The sequence below is a fragment of the Haliaeetus leucocephalus genome, unplaced genomic scaffold (assembly GCF_000737465.1).
Source record: "Haliaeetus leucocephalus isolate CR32 unplaced genomic scaffold, Haliaeetus_leucocephalus-4.0 Scaffold140, whole genome shotgun sequence".
NCBI classification, from domain to species: domain Eukaryota; kingdom Metazoa; phylum Chordata; class Aves; order Accipitriformes; family Accipitridae; genus Haliaeetus; species Haliaeetus leucocephalus.
The window spans coordinates 510166-524798 of NW_010972576.1; the positions used below are offsets into that span (position 1 = coordinate 510166).

General features: G+C 35.4%; 1 protein-coding gene across 1 annotated transcript in view; it reads left to right on the forward strand.

The window, feature by feature from the left end:
* SPOCK3 (sparc/osteonectin, cwcv and kazal-like domains proteoglycan (testican) 3) overlaps window positions 1-14633 on the forward strand; it is a 144086-nt gene that overhangs the window by 115549 nt on the left and 13904 nt on the right. Inside the window, exon 5 of the mRNA XM_010586063.1 lies at window positions 7473-7592. Within this exon, the coding sequence (XP_010584365.1) occupies window positions 7473-7592 (120 nt within the window). The remainder of the gene's footprint in view (window positions 1-7472; window positions 7593-14633) is intronic.

Consider the following 14633-nt stretch of genomic DNA (forward strand, 5'->3'; position numbering starts at 1 on the left):
TAATATGCATTTTTTGATTACTGTCTAACCTTCTACAACTTTTACTGTCTGTCTTTCACCATAAAAGATTCATCTTCCAGTCTATCAGGTGAAATAGTTGTCTGAATAGATCTGAATTACCTCATCTTGACCTGTTTTAAATCAATACAGACCAATGCGTACAATAATTTCAGCAGCATGTATCTTTAGAAGCTGATCACCAGGATGAAAAGTCCCTAAGCATATTCTAGCATGCATCAACCCATTAATTAATATAATTTTTCATCATATAGCATAACCCTGAGCAAGCATGTTTCAATGGCAAATAGCGTTCTAGTGAATGGAGTGTTAGGCTGATCCTCTCTTGTTACAGAATACAAGGTTTATTCACATAAATCCATGTGACTTAAGGTGGAATGCTGAGGCAGGAACTGTACTGAGACAGTATACAGATCAAAAACAAAGCCAAGTGTAGACATTTTCAGTAAATATACCTGAATTTTTTTGTGACTTAATGATTTTACTTAAGCATAACTCAGCATTACGTTGTGCAGCCCAGCTCCTCTGAAAAAAAATTGTGTTTGTAACTGTGATAATGTCTGAATGTTGTTCTCTGCTTCTTACTAGTTTCTGAAAGCTACTTTTTAGACTGAACTCTTTTATATCTGTTCTGTGTTCATCTGAATGTTCTTGGAACGTTGAACAAAACATTGATAAGTTCCTGTGTGAGTGGGAATTAAATTGTTTATTTTACTATTTTAAAGGTTATTTTACTACTTCTTTACGTTTTACATGTCAAAACAGGAACAAAAATCTGAAATGTGATAAGTGCTTTTAGGAAAAACTTCCATATAGTTGAAGTTATTTCATATTCAAAATTGTATCTAATATGTGGAAGATGTTAGAAAGGATTTTATACTTTTTTAATAACCCACTTGATAAGAATCTTCAGTTTGTCTGTGTATGTGTGGCTGACTCGATACATGGAACATGAAATAGGATTCTTTCTCTAGTCTGAGGCCCTCAGTTTATTCAGAATGTACAAATACTGCCTTAGTAATTTTGGCCACAGTATAGAAATATGACTTTATTATGAAACAAAAAGTAAGGAAAGATTCCATAGTAATACAATAATGTATTAAGAAGTAATATGGTATCTGTGTACTGATTTGATATAGAAATGGTCAAAGAGCTTATAACAAATACTAAGCAGCACCAGTTTTTATTCTTTGAATAACCTAACAAATTCTATTAGTTTCCAGCAATTTTAATCATATATGTTCATGAGCACTGATATATGTGGCAAAAAATCAATGCCTTTTTAGCATTACTTCTATATATGCAGCATTCTTTTTTTGCTGGACTGAATGTGTGAGCAATTAGTCTATACTCATATTTTGTGGGGGCAGAAATATCTCTTGTTACCAAAAAAATTGCCTGACCATAGTGACTCAGGTACAATGAAGTCATTGCTGACTATCCTCTAAGTATGTATTTTTTCATAAATTATTTTAGTAACTAAAAACCTATGAAAAAATGGAGGTAGGTTTGTCTAACTTTTGATCAACTCTACTTGCTCTGTGCTTCTTAAATAAGACAGTAACATATTTATCATACGTATTCTCTTGATAATAAATTGGCTGTTAAGTAATCTGAACTTTGTATATTTTGTTTTATCGTCTTTTCTTTCTTTTGTGCTATGAAAGTTGGATGCTTCCTACTTTTTAAAGTTTAAGCAGAGGATATTTTAATTTCAAAATAATTTTCAAATAATTTCAGACATGAATTGTGTTACCTGCTCTCTGGTTCACTGAAATTGTAAAATGTTTTATAGAGTAAATAATCTTACCCTAGGCTGATGTACAATGTAACACCATTGTGCTGTGATCAGTCTACTACTGTACAAGTCCAGTTCAAGGTATTGGTGAAAGGAGAGAGAGACTGGGGCAGCAGGCTGCAGCAGGAGCAGGATCCTGTCCTGAATTGCCCATCCCACGGTTTCTCTCAAGATGTCTCTGCTACTCCTGTGGAAGAGATAAGGTAGTGAACCAGAAGTAGTGCCGGTGACAGCTACTTTCCTGAAACAGTAATCTGTGTGTACCTGAGACAGGGACAGGAATGAGAACAGAAAGCTGCTACGTCCTGTCCCACACCTACTTCTTACAGTGGCTGCATGTTATCCAGACATCAGCCTCTTCCTTTTCCGGGGCAGGAAGCATAGCAAATTGAGAGGACAAGCAGAAAGCACAGGATGTTTTCATGAAGGGCAAGAAAAGGAAAGAAGAGTTTATCCAAAAGCCTCAAAACAGTGAATCATCCCCATGTCTCATTTAACCTTGCTTAACATTAAAGCTGACAGGCCCATCACCACCTCCCCAGAGGTCTCGTGCTACTTTCTGGACTTACTTTGCCCCAATTTTTTTCTTTTATCACCAAAAATATTTTCTTCCTGAAAAGAGATTTTGCAAAAATTGGACTTTTTGCAAGGTGGTAAGACTTGAGACAGCTCTGTTCGGCAGGTTGGTAGAGAAACATAGATAATTTTAGGCCATATTTATTATTATTCAATAGTCTCTTTGGAGGTTGCACTACATATATAAGTTCTTAAGGCAAAATTTCCCCCTAGACTGTACCTACGTATGGTACTTGCCCTGCAAGCCAGAAATTGTGCTGTTTTCATAACTTGAGAGTGACTGCTTGATGTGCCACTTAAAATTGTTGCGGGGTGGTGAGTAGTCTGATCAGACTGATCCCAATAAAAAAAATGTTAAGCTTTGTATCAACATTAAACCAAGCAGTATTCATGATGTATTAGGTTATGGTAGCCCCTATTCTTATGAATAAGTTTGAACAATAGTTGTAAAGCACAATTGTACAAAAAGTTGTTCAAGAATAACATTGATCTTGAATTGTCCTGGAATTTGCTTTTAGCTATTCATGCATGCCATACAAAACCACTTTAATGGAAATTTGTAAAATATGGTTTCTGCCATATAACATTAGAGTTATATTCAGTTTTGCAATTTGCTATGCATACATATGACAGCTGTAGAGCGGCTTCCAGATTATTTTCCTAATGTAAGAACATGCAAAAAAGCTAATACACAATCTCTGGTTTTATGTGTTTGCAACTGAACATGGAAGCAGGTTCATGCAAGGTGGACTGTTTCATGTACTGTGTTAATGCTAATTAAATTTATTTGGATTATCTTTGAAATATCAATCATAGTATATTTAGAAGTACAACATTTGAAGCAGTAAATATATTAATGTTTAGCCCCAAGCCTGAAAATACTATCATTTTAGATCTTTCTATTCATATAAATATATAATTTTAATTAAGAAAATCTTATGCAAATTTAACGTTAAGAAGTTGACTTTCTAGATGCCACATGAATTGCTACCTATATAAAATATAGTGCAAGCACCATTGTGTGTGAAGAAAAAAGTGTATGTGGTGGTTCTTGTCTGTCAAGTTTTGGCAAACGTCTGTATTGAGATAGGACCAAACTGGGGTTTTACTACCCAATTTGCCTTTGGGAACTGTCAAAAGATTAAGTTTTTTCCTTTGAGAACATTCCTCTGTCAAGCCACTAATCCTCTGCTTCTCTGTGTTACCTGATGGGGTAATGAGTGCAGCTTTCCTGCCACTGTCATGGTTTAAGTACTCCAAGCACCTTGTACCTAATAATTTAGGAAATGGGAGGTCTTGGCCCAAAGGTACTCAAATGCAAATCTCTGTACTACTTTAAGGAGCTATTTGCCACTACTAATACCTTATGTTCTTACATACTTATGTAAATCTCTTCTCTGCTTTGTCATTTTCCAGTATGAAATATCATGTTCTAATAAGGTCTCTCTCTTTTTTAATAAGTATTTTAAATCTCATGTCAGGATAGTACTAGCTTTTTTCACCAGTAATCACAACATAAAAACCTGAATTATTTTTGTCAGATTCCTTTATGTTTCTTAAATGCTTCAAACAACATAATGTAACAATATTTAGAGAGGACCATATACAAGAGTAACCATATAAGTGAACAAATACCGAAATCAGATGATAAGGAATTAACTTTAAGTAGTCCCAACCAAAACCACTTAACAAGAACCATAAAATGAAAAATACATTCTTAATTATTTTTTGTTTCTTCTTATTCTACTATTTTAATGCTAGGATAGCTAGATCTTGAAAAGCATTCTGGAAAATAGCAAGTATACTGAAATCTGAAACTTAAATTTCTCAATGGAAAATTCCAAAATAAAGAAGAAAAAAAAAGGGGGGGGGGGCCGGAACAAAAAAAAAATTAAATGTATTTTACTTTCCAGCAGTCGAAATTAAATTGCATGATTAGTTGTTATTTAACCAACTCAAAACTTTAACATATTTTAAGCGTCCTGTGGAAATGAAATGATTGATAGAAAGTTTCATGACAAGAATTCTAATTTGCTGTCTGGTTCTACCATTTAAATCTTTTTCTGAGATGCTAGTAAATGATCTAAATGTTCTTTGATAAAAAACTGTGATACTCAAATTTGAAACATGAGACATTGTTATAAACCCATGCTTTAAATCCTTGCTGAGAACACAATTTGTCCATGTAAATTATTGTGTGGATTAGTGTAGTTCTGCTGCATCTCGTGTATATTTCCCATATAGAAGACATCTGCTTTTACTTGACATATTAGAAATGTCATGAACCAAAAATTCACTGTGCATTTAAATTAATAATACAGTAAATGTCATTACCTGCCATGTTTGAGAGCTGACTCCAGCACTTCAGTAGCTACAGGGTATAAAATAGGAAAATGACAGTTTGAATCAGTTTGGTTTGCATTGCCTAGATTTTTGAAGATGATCTATTCCCATGATAAAGTTATCAAAATCATTAAAATGAACAAAAATTATTACCATTTTCTCATTCGTTGTTTTGAGATGCAACCCATAATTTAAATTGTCAAGCAAAGTTTGGGAAAAGGGTTATAAGAAGTTGAAGTTGGAAGAATGCCCCTAATCTGAGATCTGATATGGGATGTGTCTGAAGCCCAAAATGTGCCATATGTACCTTCCATTTTAAAAGGAATGCAATTCACAGGAGCACAGAAAATGTCATTTTGTGTCATATTGTGCATGACAGTGGCTAGTACCAGATGCTGAGACAGCAAGCTCTATTTTATTCTTATACCTAATAGCTAAAGAGGCACTATCCTTTTCTTAGGGCTTTTTTACACCTTAATGAGCTTAGGAGATGATCCACTTCAGTGTGTCTATTTGGCTGCTTCTACAGAAAGGAGAAATTCATACAGTCTCTCCATCATGCGGCTGCCATGTGCATCCTTCTGTTAGTGTTATTCAAGCTAAGCTTTTACTTGTAGCTGGCACTTCCTCATGCTCTCTCTTTAAATATATATATACACACACATACATATATATATATATGGTTATATGTGTGTGTCTGTGCCTGGAAATGAGCTTATGTGCTGGCTTTTGAGTAGATCACCTCAGCATCAGAGGTTAATCAGAGTAGCAGTGCATATGGACAAGTTAGAAGTAGATGAAAATAGCCAGGTCAGTGCACCACATTAATGTAGCTATGTTATTTCTGGGACCTGTGGTGGTATTACACAGTATTGTGCAGGGTAGATAAATCAAAGCAGCTAGATGGCAGGCCAAGTACCCCTAATGATTGTGCTGTGCTCCATACCCTATGATTCTATTCTAAAAGTCTTTCTCTTAAACCAAGTGAGGTTAGTTAGAGAAGGGAAAAATATTATTCTATTTCACCTGAAATGGGAGGGGAATTGAAGAGCAGCAGGCTGTCCCAAGTTAATACCTGATTCTTTATGCTGACCTGTCAGCTGGTGCAAGGATTGGTAAAGGAAGGTGTCATTGTAGCAAATGGTAGAAATCCCACAAGTTTGAATTGTGTTGTGTAGTCTTGGCTCAGGAGACCGTTTTCATCTAGTTGTTGCAATATGCCATTTTTGAGCATACATGCCCATATATCATTAAAAAAAAAAAAATTCCCCAGTTCCATATCAAATTATCAGAAAAAATTTGTTCCGTTACACAAGAGAAAAGCACAATACAAGTTTTATTAAAATGTCAGTTCATAATATATGCAAATGTATGTATAGATTGCACCTAAGTCTTGCATGGACAGAATCAAAGTCTCAAGAGACTTCAGCAAAGAATGAATAAACAAATGCTTAGATGCCTGCTGTTGTACAGGCATTGATAGTTGTTGGCATAATGACATGTTTCAATCTTACTCTAAAATACAAACAGGTATTTCACAGTATTCAGTTTAATAAAGTGTACTGAAGGCTATGTCACCAAATATTATGGATTGCTACATAATAAAGGACAAGTAAGCTAACTAGAGATTTATTTTCAAGAGCATCACTGTGAAGCTCTGCTAACTTAGGTATGAGCTCTTCATATGGTAGCTTAGTCAGTTACTGGTAGACCTGGAAAACAATCCTGATTTGGAAGTGGTAACTGTTTTCAAGGGCAGTGGAAGGTATTTTGTTACCTAGGGAAGCATATATCCAGTGCCTTTCCTGCTTTTGTCATCTTCCAGATTCCGTTATTTCTCTTGTCTTCTCCCAGCTTCTCTCAAACACGTGAAATAGGAAAACAGAGTTCTGGAAGGGATATCTGCTTGCTCCAAGCATGCCTTTTTTTTGTCTTCTCCAGCAGCTTAATAGTGAAGGTGAATAGGGCTCCTCACTGCACATCTCCTACCTGCTTCTGCTGCTGGCTTCACTACTAATTACCAGCACTGTACAACACTTCAGCCAGTCTGCTGCTAATCTGCTGCTCTTGGTGCTACAGATGGTCTCTTTGGTCTTGCATGCTTTTTCTACCTTTGCTGTTTCTGGTCAAAGAAGCCATCCTTTCTGTCACCAAGCAGCTGTACGGTTGCTTGTTTGCAGTAAGGTGCTTACGAATGTTGGCTTGTAAAACTACATTCAATGAAATAAGGACACACTTGAAACACTTTCTCTGTCAACCCTATTGCCTCTTTTCATGCTTCAGCATAGGAAAGCAAACTGGGTGTTCCTGCATTATCTGCCTAAATCACATCTCCGACTTGTTCTGGTAGGGCTTTCGTTACTACTGCCTTAATGAACATAGAAATGAAACTCCAAAAGACTGTCATGTGAGTGTCCGCCATACAGCTTCTTCTACAGTAAGATGTGAAAATATCTGTTCTAGAACTGTTTATACTAGTTTGCAAAGGATGTTTTTAATTTCTAGATATATATAATTCTATAATTGCTTTACACATCAGGCATTTATTTCTGAGGACCTTAATTAGGTTTTGAAGGCATACCTAAGTAATGAAACTGAACTTTATGAATTGAAGAAAACTGTGGAACATATATGTTTATATTATTTTATATATTTTACTTTTTTTTAGCATAGTTTGAAAAGTTCTGTTCCGCACCCAGGAGAAAAATATTAAGCAGCTCCGCATTTTGTTTTTCAGTGTGCAGTGACCTGGAATTCAGGGAGGTGGCAAACAGATTGAGAGACTGGTTTAAGGCACTTCATGAAAGTGGAATTCAGAATAAGAAGACTAGGATTGTTCAAAGGCCTGAAAGAACCAGTAAGAGATTTCTACTTGTCTTATTTGATTTCTCTTTGATACTTTTCTGTGCTTTTGTATTTCCGTTGCTAAGACTTGCCTTATTCTCATGTGCTTTAAATAGGCATGTGTATGAAACCGTAACTTTGTGCTTTTCTAAAGCTAATTTCTTAGTTATGCCTTAGTACTGATATAAGATGTTCACATTAAACTTTCAATGTTATTTGGGAGCACTCTTGTTTGTAAGAATGTATGGCAGCTACCATTCACAATGCTTTCATTTGTGAATGCTATCAAATTGTCTCTTTGGTAGAGCTTGATAATCAGCGGCTATATAAGGAGACAAAACAAAACAATCAAATAGGGATTTTGAGCAACTTTTCCATAGAGAAAAGTGAGTTGCTGAATGGCTACCCTAAGAAACAGTGTACAGGAGCTGTAGTTATGTGTGACCCATTGTTGCTAGTTGATGCCACTGTGGGTGCTGGTATGGAAAAACAGATGGAAAAGAAGCTTGGAAGTGAAAAGGAATTTTCAAGGATATACTTCAAATTGGAAAAGACTGAGGAGTACTAATGAAGTGGAAACAGTAGGGGGACATAATTTGTTTTTAACCCTCTCAAATATTTAAATAGCTTTTTTGTTGTGGAAGGTAGTAAAGTTTTAAAATGTAATTATCAAAGGGCTTATTTAAAATAGCAATTGAAGTGTGCAATAATAGTTTCAAGAGTGATGTCCTACAGTGAAGGAGAGTAAAATTAGATTCCTAAGCCGTTAAAACTTTACCTTTCATTAATATGAAGAGCAAACTATGAATTCCTCCAGAGTTTGTTTCACAGAACTTGGCCACCACTGGCTGCTTAGCTTACTTCCTTCATTATTAACTTTTTAAGTACTTGTGATTTTTTTTTTTTAACTTTTGTTTGATTGCTATTTGTAGCATTACTTTTTCTTTTTTCAAGAAATCCATTTATTTCATTTAATTGGAAATGTCATTTCTTTGTGTGATTTTTCATGCCAAGGAAATACGAATAATTCTGTAAAACACAATGAATTAAAGATGATTCTGTGTTATCTGGGAATACTTCTCTTAACATTGACAAAAAATGTTTCTGAGGTAAGGTAGTAATACAGTAATGTCACTTTTTACTGATATTGAAAAAAACACATTTAAAAACATAGATTTCCAATTTACATTCTGGTTGGTGCCCATAACTGGCATGTGATCTGCTTCTCATCCAGTAACGAAAACAACAGAAATACAAAGTTTACAGCTCTTAAGTAAGCATTTATTGTATAGTAACAAATTAAAAGTATCTAATAATACAACTAGTGTTAGCTTATCACTCAGTTAAAGGTCAGCTGAAACATTGCATGGGGTCCTGTTTCTTGCTGAATACTCACTTTCTTGAGGGTAACATGCTGAATAGGTAAGGTCAAAAATGCAGCACAGCTTTTTTAGAAGCCTGATAATACAGTAAAAGTTCAAAAAGAAATTTGAGCAATGATAAAAGAAGCAACTGTACAGCTAGCAAGTACTACAGCATACAAATAAAAAGTCAGTGTTTCAGGTAATTCAGTTCTATGTAATACAGGAATGTAAAATTCATAATTAATACTTTGAATACATTGAAACATAGTGCAAGCACAAAGTTCTTAAGAGGGTGAGATTTTTCCCTTAGACATTTTCCTTGGTTTTTTTTCCTTAAGCACGCAGGTGTCATCGACAAGACATAGTATCTATACCTGAGAGAGGTATTTGTATCATGAAGTGTATGTTGATGTATTATACTCACTGACATGCAGTCAAGGACTGTATTTAGGCTTAAGATCTAGGATTTTAATGTGTGACTAAAAATGCAAGAGTGTTGTGGATTTTGGGACCTTGTCAGTTTTTGGACCTAGAAATATGTTATGTAATCCAAACTGGTTGGTTTGTTTTCAAACTTCGATGGTCACTTACTATAACTTTAGCAACACCCGTAAGATTGAGTGGTGTCTACCTAATGTTGATTTTACATCTAGTACATCCTAAATGTTCATGTTTTGGCACTTCACGTACAATGCAGAAGATAATAGCCATCTGCTTAGATTATGTAGACCAAAGCAGTTGTGAGATATGTGGGTATTTTTAGAACAGATTGTTCAATTGCATGAAGCACTTTGGTCTGTGAGGTCTGTGAGCATGAGGAGCTCTTCTGCAGAAAATGTTATGATCTCATTCTGATTAGCTTCCTCCAAAGTTTTGGGGTCTGTGGGATTTTTCCCACCTAACCTGAGCTAGTGAAGGAATCTTTCTAAGGCAGGTAGAGAGATGTATTTGCCTTTAAAAGCCTTCAGATGAGGATCTTTACAAATAGAATTGTTCCAATTGAGGGGAAAAAATGAGTTTCTGGCCCAGTTTTCAGAATATCCTTTTGGAAGCCTTCAAAGTCATGAAGTTCTCTCCTTTGACAATATAAAGAATTCACACGTACTTTAGGAGGTACCTCAAATTTTAGGCACAAGTTAGACTGGATCCTACCCTATCAGTTTTTTGAGAGAGAGAATCAAGAGTTAATTTGAATGGCTAAGAATAGGCTTTTCAGGGCTCTTTTTCATCAACAGGTAAGGAAATATAATCTGTGTGGAAAAATCTGGTTTCAATGTACTACTGACTTAAAATTTGCTGTGAACATGGTGCTGTCAGAAATGTTTGAATTGCACTTGTAACAAGGTATCACAAATTAATCCTAAGCAGCTAGAATGTTGTACAAAATATTAATTGATTACTATGCTGGTTTTAAATTAGATTTTCTGTTTCAAAGACTTATACCTCCTCAACCTTAAAATAGAGGTAGTGTTGGTACAAGAATGTTGAAAAGTTTGCTATTTGTTACAGAAATGCTAGGAGGTAAACCTGGAAGTTTGATGATAGGCTTTGGCACGTTTATTTCCTTTTTACTAAAGCAAAGCAAATCAAATTGTAGGAAATGGTTACATGTGAGACATTCAGTTTGTCCTATCTTCTTTTCTTTTTCTCTTTAAAAAAGAGTTTTTTGACAAAACCCACAGTGTTTCACAAAAACATTTGAACAATAACTGATTAGAGTCTAGTGTTTTAGTACTGTGGTCAGTTATTCAAATTGTGTGTATCTAATTGTGAAAAAAATTTGCTTTCAAATATAAAAGATCCTATTTGTGCAATATTTACTTGATTTTATAAATAGCCAATAGTTACTTGATTGAATTAATTTGACAGGCTACTGCAAAAAGACAGTCCATCTATAGACAGAAAGTGATCGAATGTACGATCAGTAGTTTTCTTTCATTTGTGGATTTGGGGATGAAAAAATAGTTTAAAAACTGGTTTCATTAGTGCAAATATATGGGTTTTCTGGTATGTACATTTCTGAACTTCAAAATTTCTCATTTGAGGCAGCAAAAGATACTGTATCTTATGAGAAATTAACATGTCTGTGGTTTAGAAGAAAATACTAGGTCACTATGTCCCTGTAAAAACATGAAGAAACAAAAATAATGCTAACCATTCAACATGGTAATGTCCTTTCTAATACCATTAAGAAATTCTTAAAACTGTTCTTCTAGAGCTAAGCTCTTGAGTAGTACCCCATATCAAATCCCTCAAAGTTAGTCTCCAAGGTTGTAGTAGGTCCAAGACATCAGGCACATTAATTTTTAAGTATACCAGGGAGTCCAGCCCCTATTTGGGCATGTCTGAGAGCTACACCTAGAAATAAATCTTGCAAAGAACTTCTTAATCATGTATAACAACCTTAAGCTTAGCACATGAGACTTAGTGGTCTGTAGAGAACAACAGTTATGACAAAAAGCCACCTGAATGCAGCTTCCCCTTTCAGAGTCCTAATTATTCTAGCAGATCTCTGGAGTTGTTCATTACGCTTGGGGAGTTAAAAATCTGTTTTGGCACCTTTTCCCCCAGGCTGCCATTTATTCTTGTCATAGAGTTCCTCACTGAGTAACCATTCTGCATTTAAAAAAGCAATTTGTGACATCCTTTCTGGTTGTCTGTTTGCATTTAGGATTCTTCATATTTCAGTCTCTCTGGTGGCACTTGGGACAGGATTTATTAAAAGGCTTGGGCACAGTCCATCTGACCAAGGTAGATGTGGTGCAAGTTTATAGTGCCTTGCTGGTGCTTTTCAGAGTTGTTCCGGCTATTAAATAGTCCACGTTGAACTGTACGATCATTAATATTATTTCTAAACAAACCAAACAGTAGTGTTTAAGTTGTTCTGCTAGAGCCATCAATATGCTGGTAACAAGTTAAAAATGTAAGGTGCCTACATTGTTGTGTTTTTACAAGAGTTGCATAATTTTGTTCACCTGACACTTTTTTCCAAAGCTGAATCTTATTAGTAATGCAGACTGGAATATTTCAAATAATTAATAGGGTTTTATTTCCAAAATCCCTTTTGTGTCCAGATGTATTCAGATTGCATGTATCTGGAAGTATCATTACTATAAATGCTATATAAACACTTAAATCTTGTCCTCAGGCCATTTATGGTCTAAATAGATGACACAAAGGGGAAAAGGATACTTTACCCCCATACTACAATAATACCCCATTATTATTATTGCCTTGTGGATGGGGAAATAAGGAGTTGAAAAATTAAGTGAGATTTTATGTACCAGTTTAAAGTCTTTTAAAATATTTGTTCTATTTCTGTATTAATTTTGTATGATAAAACTCTAGGCAATGAATGTATCAAATGCAAAGCACAAAAAATACTGTAGTCCCACAAATATTTCTACTAACAGGCAGTCTATTTCTGAAGGATACTTGTGTACCTTGTCATGTTAGAAGATGAAAGACCAGAGGCCAAAGGTAATAGAGAATCTTCTTATGGCTTGGGACTAGTCTGATTATTTGGAGTCTAATACACTAACAATTTTGAAAATAACAGAAAAATACAAGAAGTCCGAAAGAAAATTACTTATAATTGGCTTGTCTAGAAGTAGCATGGTGAGATATTATTACACTAAAATTGCCAAATACCCTTACAAACACGCAGCAGGAAAAGACCAATTTTGTATAGAAAAGGGTAAATAAAATAAACAATTTCAGATTTTTGCTTGGAGGTTTTTACTTAATTCTGACTATCCTGAGTTCCTTATTGATGAAGAGACACAGCTGACATTATGCAGAGATAAATTAAATTTCCCTGATCTTCATTGCTGAAGCATATTTGGAAACCCTGACGTACAGACAGAACTTGCAAGCAGAACACAGTAAGTTTCTGCTTACTCCTGTCAGTCCTCTCCCATACAGTCATTGTATAGTTATTAGAGATAAAAAGAATTGCCGTTTTAAACATCATTTTTGATGTCTTGAAAATGCTGACTGCCTGAGAATTTGGCTACTTCCTGAGATTATCTCAGAAAATGTCCTGTAAGCTGTACCACAAGGCTGTACAGGCTGGCAACCTGAATGATAGTTCTAGTTTGCTGGAAACATTCTTCCAATTACTTTCTGCATGTGTAACGTTGTGTAAACCCAGACATCCTTAACACAAGAATCTTGAAGAAGAAATCCAGCCTAGAAGTAATTCTGAGCAAGAATTTTAAATTAATCCATCTTTACTTAGAATTAAGACCTTGAATCAACTAAATCAGTACTGTTGACTGAAGTTTGTTTGGACTCAATCTTTTGTACAGAATTATCCTTATACACAATGTAACATATGCAGACGTTTATTGTAGCATTTTATTCTATTTCTCCCTCTTCACGTATCTTCTACTTTTCTTTAACAGTGACTCCTGTTAATAAAATGGTCAGTCTGGTGTCCCACAGAATACATTTCATCTGAACTGTCAATCTATCAGCAAACTGGTAGCCTCCAGCAACAGGATTCATCTTGATTCACTCACCACCTCCCCCGCCCCTAAAATTCTCTAAAACACGTTCTGGAAAAGGAGAGACTTCAGGATGCAATGTTTCACAGGTGTTCAAGGAATATTGCAGCTGTGCTTAATTTCTTTCCCTTGTACCTTTTTCTGTAAAATGAGAACCAGTTCTCTGAGGTTTATTGTAAGACCTTTGGTACCTTCCCCATGTCTTGCCCTAACCCAGGCTCCGCTCTGATCTATGTAATCATAGTGAGCAGGAATATAGTACAACTTTAGACGGGTGACAGAGAACGTTATGCCTAATGCTGTTTCCTTCTTGGGCTAGTATGGAGCCAGATGAATCTCACCTAGATCAGCTCTTTTGTGAACAGCAAATATGACAGAAAGCATTCACGTCTGCTTAGTCCTCTCTTTAGTCATTCCTGCTCAGGTCTCTCCTGATAAAACTACATTAGGAAGGAAAACTTGTTTCCAGCTTGTACATGGTCAGCCCCAGCTGTGAGATGCTGTTAACTGAAGATTTTCTGATAGCCAAAATACTAGACAAATCCATCACAAGTGAAAACCCTCTTGCTATGCGGCTTGCACGCTGAACAAGTAAAAACCATGGTCTAGATGGCAGGCAGGACTCTAGCAGAGTGCATGTGTGTTTATTCACGTGTATGATTTGTCAGTGTCTTTTACTGTACTGGACAGTATACTGGTATTGGAAAGAATCATGCAGTTTACTTCTCTTGGCATATTAGATAAACAGTTTTATATAATGCATTATGTGAGCCATATGTATGTATGCTGTTTTGATTTCCACATAATGTCAAAAGCTATCTTCCTCAATGTATGCAAGGATTTATTACTTATGAGCTTAATAAGCAGGCAAACAATAGTTTTACCTTGAAAAGCAGATTATATTTACTAAGAGTTGAGATTCTCCCCTGAGAAATAATACAGAAACAGAGGAGCATTTCAGTTGGTTTCCTTTTGAGGAAATGTTTTGAATGCTAGTGTGTAAGCCATAGAGGAGGGGAATATTTCTCAATAATATTTCCCTTGGGATTGTTTTGACTGAGGAAAAGAGCTTAAGCTGGTACTTCACATTTTTCTAGACAATGTTCAGAAATAGCTGCATAAAAGCTCATTTCATTATGGTATATGGAAATAGATTTCAAATAAGTGGTTAAAATGAGAGAA